The following is a 14,289-nucleotide window of genomic DNA, read 5'->3' as shown; positions in this document are numbered from 1 at the left end:
AGAGTTGTTAAACCCTTCTTCTGAAGAAGAGGAGACAATGAAGCCAAATCTGATAGAATATCATTTAAAATTTCCAGGGCTACCCTAAACTCAGCTCCTTGAAACAGTGGGGGTCAGTGTAAAGCCCCATTAACACATGTGATAGCACCATATTGTATGGTGTGATGCAAATTTGGAAGAGTAAGGGGTGAGGAATGGGCTTGCCTGTCTGTGAAGAGCTATTGCACAGACTTAACCTTTTGGATTATGCTGTGCCCAGGTGGTAAGGTTTTATCACCTTTTGTGATGTCTCCCACATACCTAAACCTCACCTCAAGCTACTAGGTGGGCCTACCATAGGGATACAAATACCTAGCTAGGGAGATGACATTATGGCCAGTCTCTCTCTCTCTCTCTCTCTCTCATTGTATGCAGGAAATACAACAGGTCTAGCACCTATTGCAAAGTCTGATAATGTTATCACAATTTAGCTCTTCACATAGGTAATTAGCACAAATTGCAATAAACTGAATATTTGCATAAACCACACTGCTATTGCATGCAATACTTACTGCATTTTGATAAATCTAGGCCAGTATTTGGCAATTGGGTCTTTTCTCCACTCTTCCTCAAAATATTGTAACAAAACAGCAAAATGCCTCAATAGCCATCGCACTTCATTTAAAGGTCTGAATGCCACTGAATCATGCTTTGAGGCGCCAACGATTTCTTGAAATTTAACTCTTTTCGAAATAGATCTACTAAACATTGAGTACACAGTTCTGATAAGAGTTTCAATGTCTTGCATCAGTTTGACTTCTTTCCATGTATCAGTTATTCCTAAATCTTCACGATGTGCTACACAGTGTTGCTGAGTTAGGTGTGGGATTTCTTTTTTCAACTGTGCTGCTACTCCATTTTTTCTTCCTAACATAACAGAGGCTCCGTCCGATGTAAACATAACCAACTTCCTTAAATCAAGCTTGTTTGCTGTATAAAAGAGTTTGATGGCAGATACGATTAAAGCAGCATTGCAATGTTCTAATCGCAAAATGCCACCAAATGATACTTTGTAATCTAAAGCATTGCTAGGCTGATACTTAAAGTAAAGTATTAAGCATTAGGTCAAAGATATGTCAATGCTTTCATCAACGGTTAAAGTGTGGAACAATGCCGAAGAAATTTCTTGTATTATATCATTTTGAACAACATAGAAACATAGAAATGACAGCAGAAGAAGACCAAATGGCCCATCCAGTCTGCCCAGCAAGCTTCACACATTTTTTTCTCTCATACTTATCTGTTTCTCTTAGCTCTTGGTTCTATTTCCCTTCCACCCCCACCTTTAATGTAGAGAGCAGTGATGGAGCTGCATCCAAGTGAAATATCTAGCTTGATTAGTTAGGGGTAGTAGCCGCCGCAATAAGCAAGCTACACCCATGCTTATTTGTTTTACCCAGACTATGTTATACAACCCTTATTGGTTGTTTTTCTTCTCCCATGCTGTTGAAGCAGAGAGCCATGCTGGATATGCATCGAAAGTGAAGTATCAGGCACATTTGGTTTGGGGTAGTAACCGCCGTAACAAGCCAGCTACTCCCCGCTTTGTGAGTGCGAACCCTCTTTTCTTCTCCCCTGCCGTTGAAGCAGAGAGCTCTGCTGGATGTGTGAAGTATCAGTTTTTCTTCTCCCCTGCCGTTGAAGCAGAGAACTATGCTGTATATGCATTGAAAGTGAAGTATCAGGCTTATTTGATTTGGGGTAGTAACCGCCGTAACAAGCCAGCTACTCCCCTCTTTGTGAGTGTGAATCCTTTTTACCACATTTCCTCTTGCTGTTGAAGCTTAGAGCGATGTTGGAGTCACAGTAAGCATGTGTATGTTTATTTAATAAGGCTATTGTCTCCAGGCAGTAGCCATCATTCTGGCGAGTCACCCACTCTTCATTGGCGGCCTCTTGACTTTATGGATCCACAGTGTTTATCCCACGCCCCTTTGAAGTCCTTCACAGTTCTGGTCTTCACCACATCCTCCAGAAGGGCATTCCAGGCATCCACCACCCTCTCCGTGAAGAAATACTTCCTGACATTGGTTCTGAATCTTCCTCCCTGGAGCTTCAAATCGTGACCCCTGGTTCTGCTGATTTTTTTCCTATGGAAAAGGTTTGCTGATTTTTTTCCTACGGAAAAGGTTTGTCATCAACAACACTGTTGATGACTTCAAGAAATTCAAATGCATAATTTTTACTTCTCCAACTATCTGGCAGCTTTACAAATTTGGCCATGTGTTCATTTATATCTGTAACAGCCAGCATAGAGGAATTCAATTTGATGGCTAGCAAGAAGCTGTCAATCAGGACCTTTATCTCATCTGGATTTGAACGCTTCCATTCTACAACAATTTGCCTCCTTTGCTTTTCTTCTGGAGTCTCTAGTAACAGGTTCTTCAACCCACCGTGAAATAGTGGATTCATATTTTTCAATTTTGTTACACTGTCAATGTGAGATTTACTTACTAGATATCTTTTGAGGAAATCCAGTTTCCAGACCTCATTCCAACTTTTACCCATAGAAAACTCTCCTACAGCTTTCGCTTCAGTGCAGATCAGACAAATGACTCCTTTATCTTCATCATACGAAAACATTTTGCGCAGAGCTACACGAGTTAGGCCGTGCAACTTCGCGGTATTACTTTCAACAGTCTCATCTAGCCATTCTGATTTAAATGATGTAGCTGTTCTCTTGCGTTTAACACCTTTACTCATTTCGGTTTTTATGCATTCAAATCTTATCTTAATTGTAATTAACTTAAATATTATCAACTTATTTAAACTTAACCAGTTGACGCTATCTTTTTCTAATGTTTTTTATAAATGATTTATATTACCATATGGCGTCATATACACTCAGTCATCTAGCTGCTGACGCAGAGCATAGATTCTTGTACGCATGTTTATTCTGTAGCCTAGCAATGCTAGCATCCCTCCCATCCATACTGTGTCGCTGTACCCTGAACCGATGCAGCTATGCCATTGAATGACAAATTTGAAACAACTTTGTCTTTGATTTTCTCAGCAATAACGAATTTGAAGTCGTTGTATTGATCAACTACTGTTAACTCCTCAGGCAGAAACTCTTTATATCCTGGCCTCTGTCAGAGAGCCGCATCAGTGTGTGCACTTAGGCCTAAATTCACTGAGGTTACAGAAACTTTGGAGCAAGTGTTTAAACCAATACTATGGACTTACTGTGTAGAGATGAGTCAGAGATCTCTTAACCCACAGAGTGGCACAGACATTATGTAGCGTACGTTAGGTATCTCCCATCATTGCTGTGCAAGTATAATGATTTTATGCCTAATAATTTGCCTAGTTTTTGGAAAAACTCTAGGATTAAAAACTCTGTGCACTAAACTTTGTACCATGTGCGCGGCCTTCACAGGCCATGTGCGCGTGCAGAGGGAACACTGCTGCTGGCTCTGCTCCACTTTCTCGGGTCTCAGAAAAAAGGTGACAGATCGCTGTTCTGGGTTGTTCTGCCAGAGATTAAGCCCTCGATAACAGACACAAAAAGGGTGGAATTAGCAGAAGTTTGAAAGTTATGAGCAGTAGTGTCATTCATCAAGATCAGGATTGAAGCCTTGACAATTGGCAATACCGCTCACAACTTTCAGACTTGTGCTAATTCAAACTTTGTGTGTCTGTTCTTTGCTCTGCAGTGCCTGCTTCACTATCACCCCTTTGGGTCCCTGCAATACAGGAGGAGAAGGAGGGGAGGAGGGGGAACAAGAGAAGAGGCTGGATTAGGGAGCAGAAAGGTTGTTCTCTTCTGAATGCTTCAGGCTCAGCCCCTCTCCTTCTCTTCCCTGCAGGCTGCCTGGAGGAAGGGGCTGGAGCAGAACAACCCTGCTGCTCTGCCTCTTATGCCTGAAAAGAAGTGCAAGAGCTGAGTTACACCCCATTCTCTCTCTCCCCCCCCCCCCCCCCCCCACCAAATTAAGCCCTGGTAACGCCCCTCTCCTCAGATTTAACTCCATTTATTTATTTTATTTATTTATTTATTTATAATAAATTTTTATATACCGACGCTCATCAAAGATATCACGTCGGTGTACAGTGAACAGGAACTTACGCCGGAGCGTTATACAATTAACAGAGTTATATAAGTGTTATACAATTAACAAAGTTAAGTATATAAATATTTGAACATAAAACAATTAGAAACTTTTAAAAAAGATTTAAAAAAGACATTTACCACTACCCTTTGTCACCTCCCACTCAACCAGTTTCTAGCCCAGTCAGTCTCATTTCAAAAGTTGCCTATGAGGAACCATGTTAAGGACCTTACTGAAATCCAACTCTCTGATCACCCAATCAAAGAAATTGATTGGGTGACAAGACCTACCTCTGGTAAAACCATTCTGCCTCAGATCTTGTAATCCATTGGATTCCAGAAACTGTGCTATGTACAGGCTGTGATATTTTTCACTGGACCAATACGAGAATGAGCAAAGAGACAACATAAGTGTTGGTGACCATACAATTCCCTTCTGCAGATATGATCTCCAAAATTCATTAATAGATAATACTTCTGTTGGCATGATGAAAGCTGGCATATTCCATGAAACATCCCGATGTCGACAGGATAATACATGGCTGCTAAACGCTGCACTGTGGTCTCCTTTTAGAGTGTCTGATCCCCTTACTAGCCCTTTGTTCTTTCCCACTTTGATTTGGCCCTAACCTTCCAGGCAGAATGAAATGCACCTCCAATCCCTAGCCCACAGCTGCTCTTATAACAGCCATTACTGACCTCATGATCTGGCAGCTGATTGGCTGATTCTTAACATCTTGTAGGACCCACTGCAAATATTTGCAAGCATTAAAAAAAGAACTCTCCATTCACTTCCCCCTCCCCTCTCGCATTTGTTTTCTATGCTCAGTACCTGTGCATTTTTATGAAGTTGACTCACATCCACTGGAATTACTGTGCTACTTTTATGGCAAACATAAAAGGATATTTACAGGCTAGCCATTTAGATTTTTTGTCTTCACAAATTAGAATTTCCATCGCCTGCCCAACGATCATTTAACAAGTCAGAAATTCTAATCATGAACTGGCACTGGCAGATAGATACCGCCAAAACAGCTGCACTACAGTCTCAGGACTGGGATAGCAGGGGGTGCTGCAGGGCAGGAGTGAGATGCATTGGCAGAGATGTTGGGGAGGAAGGTCTCAGTACTGGAATAGCAGGGGCTGCAGCAGGGGTGAAGCCATTTGTCCAGAATACAGACATATTCATTAAATATGATGGCAGCTTTTCTCTTGCTAATCTATCTACAGCTCTATATCCTGTAATACAGTTTTCTTGCTTAGAGTAAGAAAGAGACAGGAGTCTCGGATACCTCAGTATATGCACGTCATGTGGCTGAAAAATCTACAGTTCCAACTCCTTCCTCCCCCCCCCCCTTCCCCCCACACCCACCCAATAATTCACTACAATACTGCACAACTCCTGTGTCAGAACATTAATCAGGAAGTCAAAAGCTACACAATGGATGTTTCTGTATTTCCTGTGCTGTTGCATGTGTGTGATTGTTTATAGATGCATATTTGAGAGCATGCACATGTGTCTGCATGCTACATATTTGAATGTCAGCTCTGGTTATCTTATCATATTTGCCTGTGTTTATTTTCCCTCCATACCTTTTTATCCACCGGTTAACATGTGTGGATATGTACTAGCTTGTTTCTATGGTTACATGCATCTGTGTGTCCAAGTATCTATAAGCGTCAATCTACATGTGTTCATCTCTGTAACAGTGTGCACATGTTTCTGTGTGTATGTAGGTGTGCAATTATGTGTCTGCATTACTCTGTGTGTGTGTGGGTGAGAGAGTGAGACCAATCCATATGTCTGTGTATGCATCATGATGAGGAGACCTCTCCACCTAGATGTTTGTGTCTGTATGTGCCTTTGTAACTCTGTGTGTTACTGAATGGGTTGTGTGTACCTGAGATGTTTATGTGTAACCATGTCTGTCTATCTGTCAGAGAGTACAAGGAATGTTTACAACCTGTGGGAGTTTTCAGACTTTAGAGAATCAATGTCTCTTCTCTTTCCCAATAAAATTCTTCACTCTAAGCTCTGGCTGTAGACTGGCAAACTAACTGGTGCCACAGATCCATCTTTGCCTGGAATTAGGACTCTGATTAGTAAACCTTCTTTTTTCAGGCTAAGTCTCTTGCATTTAATTTTTTTTGAAAATGAGGAGCAAGCATTGGTACAGGAGCAAAGAGGGGTGAAAGCCCTCAACATGTCACAGCTCTGATTGCTCTCCATTAGCTAATGCATATTCAACATGGACCATTCATTTCAAAGAAGCCTTAAGGCAGGTTTCAGACTCAAAATCCAGTAGTGTCTCCACTCATACTGAAGCAAGGGTACAAAGCATGAGTCAGCATGGCCTGGAACAGGAATGCAATGCCACATCCACTGCAAGAGCTCTACAACTAATGTCAATCCTCCTTATTGCAGGGTGAGCACTATGTCCTAGTTCATGGCACTTAACTCTCTTTCCTCAGGCACATCCCCCTCTTCCCAAATCAAGAGTTTTCATCTGCCAGGGTATAGAGTTTTCAGCCACATATCCTACTCCCAGCAACATAAACTTCTTTTCCCATGGTGCAGCCTGACCAGACTATTGGTTCACACAAGAGAATGTTGTGTTAAGAACATCACTTCAGAAGGAGCAGAACTAATGGTTCTGGGAAAAGTTTTCATACCTCACCAATCCCCTGGGAAGAACATTTTAATCCAGTCACTAGCCCATTAATGTAATACTACACGTATTCTCCTCACTAGTAGAATTTTATACACATTTCTACAGTTTTTAAATCATTTCAGTGAATTTGTGTAATTCAGACCCTGTATGCTGAGGATGGCTCTATGTTAGCTGCAGGACTGCTTGTTTCAGAAATATCTTTTGCATACATTATTACCTCATTCTTGGGGACACTCGTCTATTAAACATGAACAGCATCATTCATAACAGATGCTGCATAGGAAACAACAGTTGTTTGCTTTGCATTTTGGTTTTCACACATTCAGAGAAAACTATGTTTCACCAGTTATGCAATGTTGGCTCTTTTTCCAAACATCACAGTTTAGTGGCATTATAAGACTTTTCAAGGATAGACTGGTACTTTACAATATAACAGATCTTCTTTCAGGACCAGAATCTGGTCCCTTCATTGTCTGCAGTAAACAAATGGTGCTGAATTTGTGCCCCTTATATATATATGTACATATATATATATATCTGTACAGCTCTGTGTACGTGAATCAGCATTTTACAAATAAGGAGTAGTAGAGAGCACCATCCATGAACCCAGTGCTGTAGAAATACAGTAAAATGATCTCGGTCCTTTAGCACTTATGCAGTCTAATACACTGAGCAAATATCGTTGGGTTGATCGAAGCACAAGGAAGCTAAATCATACAAAATATGGCAAAGCAAGGGCTAGAACCAAGGAAAACGGGCATCTACTCCCTTGCCCCTCCCCAAAAGAAAACAATTCCCACTGCCAATCCCCTATGTTCAAGATATTCACCATTCAGTAAAGTGCAGTCTATATCTCGCTCTATGATTGTTCTCACAATGATGGCATCCTGGATGCCTCTGTGTCTGCAAACTAAGAATTCTAGTGTTGTGGCCCTCCCCACTGACCACAAATCTCTGGCATCATGAGCCATCAGAACCAGATCCATTCTGGCGGTAGAGATGCTGCTCTTCATAGTCAAGTACAGATGAAAGTGCACCCCAAAATAATAGGGAAACCCTTGATGCATGCAATAAATGCTCTAAATGGATGTTCTCCCTGTGTCTTTCCTGGTGCTCCATGGTTTATCATTAAGATATTAATTCCACCAGAAAGAAAACACATGCAACTAAAATTCAGGTTTCTCATGCACCTTGTATTAAACAGGACCTCCAAAATGCTTTCTATCCATAACAATATGGATAGCCCTGTAAATCCACTTGAATGCTCGGAAAGAAAGATCAACAACAAAAAAATAAGAATAATAAGATGATACCTTTTTACTGGGCTAACCTCATCCAGTTCTTGACTAATTTTCAAAAGTTAATCAAGTCAATGAAATTAATCATGACCCAGTTAAACAATGTGAGTCACTGGTAGATAAAGAAGCTTGCTCCATGGACTTGAAGCCAGAAGCTCCTAGTCCTTAGTCTTCAGTTCTTAGAGATGGGTATTCTCCTCCTCAACCCCTTCTCCCCCAACCCCAACCCCAACCCCATTGGCTTGCCTGAATAACTGAAGTTGGTGGCAGCTGAGACAACCAATTGGATAATTCCTCCAATATTATATTTCTAATTATAATACTGGGCATCAAGATGCACCTACTGACAGTACAGAGAAGAGAGCCTGGAAGGTTTCCTACTGTTGTTGGAAAGTTGCTTTATTGCACAGCATTAAACAGTACAGGTGTGGCACTGTGGAAGTGGGCAAAGAAATCTTTAAGCAGGGGTGTACTGAGTGGCTCAGTGGCTTCAAATACAGTGCAGAGCAATAGTGACAAAAAGCCGTTAGCCACTAAGAGTTGCAGGATATCTTTCAGGTAATGAGGTCATCATTTCAGTCCAATTCTCAGTGGGAGAGGTGTGGTCAAAATGTCTCAGAGCGACAGTAGGTGCAATCTGATAGCCTCTGTGTGTGTTAAATTAATTTGAATTTTTATTTTTTTTTGAAAAGCAAGCAGGATGGAAAATTCAGGCACAGTATTTCGGGATCCTAAAAGCACAGGCGCTCATCACACAGGCAGAAGGAATGACTCCAAAGTCAGAGTAGGGTATGGGTCAATAGAACAGGTGGAACTGATGACCTCTCCCACTGATTCTTGGTCAGACTTTAGGCAAATTGCTTACATGCTTTATCTTCTTGTCCTTCCTGTGTCTTGGGAACAGCAACACCAATGTTTCTTCTCCAGAGGCTTATTTGCAAGTGCTATTGCACTGAAAAGTTGCCATGGCATCCACCTTGCTGGGTTTGCTTCTAAAGTGCCACCACTGTAAAGTTCATGCAGTTCTCTATTGAAGACTAGGGAAGATATACAACCAAATTATTAGCGGTATTACACTGAATAATATTTTTTTCAAGGGTGGTGGATACTGAACACCTCTGCCCTTCATCATTGCTCTGTACAGTTGCCGTCAACAAATTCCTCAGCCTGGAGAGACTGGAATAACAAGACAAGGAAGAAAAATGGACATGGGGGACCCTACAAAGGGAAAGTAGTGTTGCATAAGAAGAACTAAATAATTACAAAGGAAATGATTGCCCAGGGAAACTAAAGGAATTATCTTTTGCTACATTTATATTTCAGACTGCAGAAGTAATTATGAAACATTAGGGCTCACTTATTACATTTTTACCCATGTATTTTTCCCCACTGAAACTAGCAGGTTATTTTCCTTGCCAATTCCCATGTAGAACATAAGAACATCAAACCCAGCATCCTATTTCCACAGTGGCTACAAGTACCTGGCAAGTACCCAAAAACTAAGTAGATCCCATGCTACTGATGCCAGTAATAGCAGTGGCTATTCTCTAAGTCAATTTGATTAAAGCAATTAATGGACTTCTCCTCCAAGAATTTATCCAAACCTTTTTTTAAACCCAGCTACACTAATAGCACTAACCATATCCTCTGGCAACAAATTCCAGAGTTTAATTGTGCATTGAGTGAAAAAGAATTTTCTCCGATTAGTTTTAATTGTGCTACTTGCTAACTTCATGGAGTGCCCCCTAGTCCTTATCTGAAAGAGTAAATAACCGATTCACATTTACCGGTTCTAGACCTCTCATGATTTTAAAGACCTCTATCATATCCCCCCTCAGCTGTCTCTTCTCCAAGCTGAACAGCCCTAACCTCTTCAGCCTTTCCTCATAGGGGAGCTGTTCCATTCCCCTTATCATTTTGGTTGCCCTTCTCTGTACCTTCTCCATCACAACTATATCTTTTTTGAGATGCAGCGACCAGAATTGTACACAGTACTCAGGGTGCAGCTTTTGCACGGGAGTAAAACCGGCACAAAACTTTCATAAAACTGGGCAGCAATGAGACCGCTGGTCACCTATCGGACAGGAAAGAGCCTTTATACATCTCCAGTGAGGGGGAATAAGCTTCCAGCTCTTAAAGTATACTGTAGAAGTAAATGAACTAACATGCGATCCCAGATTTTATGGCATACCGTGAATCATGCTTGAAGAGCTTTCCAGTGCAGCTGTCACATAACTTTTGATGCACAGATACTATCAGGAAGACTTTATCAGAGTTGATCTTGGAATTAAATTGACAATAAAAGCACTGCTTTCTAGCCAAGTTCAGGGTTATTCTCTCTCTCTCTCTACAACTGGTACACATGTCACGCGTTAACAAAATGTAAACAGATCGCCAGTGATTCATACCTGTTTGGATTACGAGGAACACGATTTCATTTAATATAACTGAGGTGGGTTATGGACATTGTGTTTTCTCTGTGCATACACAGAGACACACGCACTATCGAATATAGCATTGTGTAGCTACATTTCACCGACCCTCAGCGAACCAAGTGCAGCTACACAACAATACTACACTGTAATTTCAAGGCTAGGCACTGCTGTAGCATGGCAGTCACAACCAGGTCAGCGTTCAGTCTTTAGCTACAAATGACTTCCTCGAAGCACTGCTGGTATCCGAATCGGGCATCACCTGGAAGGCTTTGCCTTACATTAATATTCCGGACCCGGCTATTATTTAGTGCCGCATTATTTTTGAGATAATCTATAGTGCCACGCAACTTTGCCCTCTCGGACCAGGTCCTGCACGTAGAATCAGCGGCGCAATTCACACCACAGAAGGAAAAAGACAAAACGGAGAGCACCCCTTGAGGGGGGTTTTTTTTTTTTCGTTTCTTTTCTTACCTGACAATCCCATACATTACCAGGATATTTCCAAGGAGCCCCACGACACAGACCACAGAATACAAAGCTGTGATCGCGATGGCAATGGCTATGGACGTGACATTTTTCACCGGGTACGGTCCCGTCTCATTCACGCTGGTGTTGAAGTAGGAGCTCATGGTGAAGCCCTGCGAGGCGTTGAAGAAAAACTCAGCCTGGAGTCCAGCACCAGGAACCGTGGACAGCTCCATTCCCCCCCCCCCCAGGATTCTGTCCCTTCGCCTTAGCACAGATGCACAGCTGTTTGGGGATTGTTGTTTTGTTTTTTTGTTTGTTTGTTTTGTTCAGTTGCGAAACATCTCTTCAAGGCTGGACGTCACTCCTCTTCCAAGGCTGGCCACGCAGTGGGGCTTTGATTTCTTTCAGGGCTGTGATGGGGGTAACGTGACTATGAGGGCTGCCCTCCCGAAGGGGCTGCCAACTCCCTGAAGTCCTTTAAAGGGTTAGGGTTTGCCCAGTCATTGGAAAAAAAAAAAAACCCCGACGGTAAGGTCTTCGAGGGTAGCTATTAGTATGGGGCTCCAGCTTCAAATCAAGTGGGTGCTTTGCAGATGTGCTGCTGGGGTTTATGTGAGAGTGCGGGAGGGGGAGGGATCTGGGCTCGGGCGAGCTTCGCTGCCTCCTTCCTGCTGTGTAACACTTTGCCTGAGACGTGGCTGCAACTTGCAGCCTCTGATATGAAGTGATTTCATAGGAAATCTCCAGCGCAAACAGAGCAGAAACTTAGGAGTGGTATTCACGGCAACAGATATGATTGCAGGTTAGGGAGTGAAGACGCAGCAAAATCCACTTTTCAACTGCACCTTGTTCTCCTGTTTCTCCATAATATAATCTCTCTCTCTCTCTGTCTTCTGTCTAGTTTACTTGTATCAGGTATGTAAACTGTATTTGAAGTCTTTCTCGAAACGAATCACTCCCACTAAATTCTTATTGGATCAGATTTGGGTTTCACCTGCTGCCCTCTCGTGACGAATCCCAGTCCCCTTTTCCCTTCTCCCCCAAGATCGGATAGCAATGCTTAGCCCAACCTTCGCCCCAGTTTATCCAGCAGTTGTGTATCCTGTGTTTCCAGCTTTGCTTCTCGCCTAGCAGAGAGATCCCGTGTACCTAAGCCCCTGCTTACTACCAGCTTTGAGCTGAGCCCTCCCTCTTACCGTTTGATTGGATGGGCTTCCTGTCCATATTATTTGCCCGCACAATATTCCCCACATTGCTTCTGTGCCTTCCACCCAACCACCTCTTCCGTCTCCCCATTCCCTTACTAGACTGAAAATGCATTGTATTTCATTTATTATATATATATATTTTGTTTTCATCCTGATTTAAGTAATTATGTCACCCCGTTCATTTTATTTGCAGGTGGATTCTGTGCTTAGTGATTATCTTGCGTTTAAAGAGTTGTTTGGGTTACGTCAAAGACCTGCAGGATGGTTCCAGTTTAGGAACCAACAGGCAATAGACCCAATTTCTATTAATCTTTCAGATTTTCTATATTGCAACTTCCTTGACATCTACAATGGACGTGTAAAGAGCACGTGGTGTCTGGGGGCGGGAGATCAAAAGATCGTTTTATCCAATCGAACCCTACGAAAGAAAAATAATTACAGAAATTAGGCTTTGAGGTAGAGCTCCTCCTCCTAAGCAGATCCTAATGATTCACTCCAGACCAACGTCTCATTAGAGAATATTTAAAGACTTTCTCTCTGGCTCCCGCTGGCATAAATTACCTATGGAGACCACCAAGCCGCCGATTTTGCGGATGAGAGGGGCGAAGCTGGCCCGCCTGCAATGACACATGGGCAGGTTGATCTAATGCGATGACTGCACTGTGGTGCGTGAGGCTCAGTGGGGGTTGGGTAATAGAAAGTGAGCTCGTGGCTTAACAAATGGCCTCAGAAAGTGGGCACTGGACAATGCATCTGCCCTCTCCGAGGGCTGCAAGGAATGTGCGTCGCATCTCCTCGCTGTGCCAGCGACTTTCACTCTTGCTGCCGCTCTGGAGCTGGTCTCCCACCTCTGCCCTTCCCTGGCAGCGTTCAACGTTAAGGTCAGGTCCGTCCTTTGGAGGCAGACATCGCCCCCAGCTCTCCCCAGGCTGCAGAGCTCGCAGAGAATCCCGAATGGCGAGCGCAGGTCCAGTCCCTCTGGAGACGGACACTGGCCGAAGCTTCGGCTTTTGGACGAGGTGAAGCAGGAAACCCCAGGCAGAGAGCTGCTCGGGTCCCCCTTTTTCGCCCCGGCACACACTGGAGCGAGTCAGCGTTGCCCTTCGTACCTCTGGCAGGTATGGGATTTCATAGATCCTTCCGCCCCCCTCACCCAATCCCCTTCCCAGCTGAACAAGCCCCGGGGAGGGTTTGCTTTCAAAATGTTCTTACGGAGCCTGAAAGAAGCCAGCGAGAGGCGCCAGAGGGATGCGCTGAGCCCGACCCTGTGCCAAGGCTCCAGATAGGGAAGCGTCCCTGCCTTAACTCCCTGCTCCATTTAGCTTCAAGTTTGCTGTGCTCAAAAGGCCATCGGTTTTTTCTTTCCCTGAACTGATAGATGAGCTCGTGTACTTCATTTATCCTCTGAATAATGTGCACATTTTTCAACTAATTCTTTGTTCTTCCAATACCATATTTGAAGGCAAGAGGATAGCATTAAAAATGAACAAATAAAGTGGGTGGCCATAAATCTCTGAAAATATAAAGCACACAAGCGTTTTGTCCTTCTGTCTAAAGCCGAAGGAGGAAGAGGGAAAGCCTGGCCTCCACCATCTGAAGGTGAAATCCAGCGCCATCCCTTCCAGCCCCTTAAAGAGAACCCAGCTAAACCGTTTTTAGGAGCTAGGGTCATTTTGTTCACTCTGTTTTTCCATTTTTTATTATTTTGCTGCTTTGTTTTCCTTTTTTTGTTTGTTTCTTTTTTTGTATGCTGCTTACTTTTTTTTTGCTTTTCTTTTCTCCCAGGCATTCTCCCCACCATCGGCAACCACTATGATTCCCCAGCCTGGCCAGCAGCAGCTGTTGCAACCCTTCCCTTCTTGCTGGGGGCTCTCTCACCCCTAGCTCTTCCTCACCCAACCTGGGCAAAGCCAGCTACCACCGTTCCCCCCAGCCTCAGCAGCCACTGCAATGTATGTCTCCCCTGCCTAGTCCCAGCAGCCACCACAACTCCCTCTCTCCAGCAAATTATGTCTCTTCCTCCTCCTCTTCTTTATGTTTGCCCAGTGGGCCAGTGATGCCTCTTCATGGCTTACTCCCATGCAAGCCAATGATGCTGTCACTTCACTTTGCAAGTCC

General features: G+C 43.3%; 1 protein-coding gene across 1 annotated transcript in view; it reads right to left on the bottom strand.

Annotated features, from left to right (window-relative positions):
- Positions 1–11,196, bottom strand: part of OPRD1 (opioid receptor delta 1) — a 45,636-nt gene extending 34,440 nt beyond the window's left edge. The window contains exon 1 of the mRNA XM_029571895.1: positions 10,967–11,196. Within this exon, the coding sequence (XP_029427755.1) occupies positions 10,967–11,196 (230 nt within the window). The remainder of the gene's footprint in view (positions 1–10,966) is intronic.
- Between the last annotated feature and the right edge of the window lie 3,093 nt (positions 11,197–14,289).

Source organism: Rhinatrema bivittatum, chromosome 11, assembly GCF_901001135.1.
Source record: "Rhinatrema bivittatum chromosome 11, aRhiBiv1.1, whole genome shotgun sequence".
Lineage (NCBI taxonomy): Eukaryota > Metazoa > Chordata > Amphibia > Gymnophiona > Rhinatrematidae > Rhinatrema > Rhinatrema bivittatum.
The sequence above is the reverse complement of the archived record's forward strand: the minus strand, read 5'-3'. Positions and strand labels throughout refer to the sequence as shown.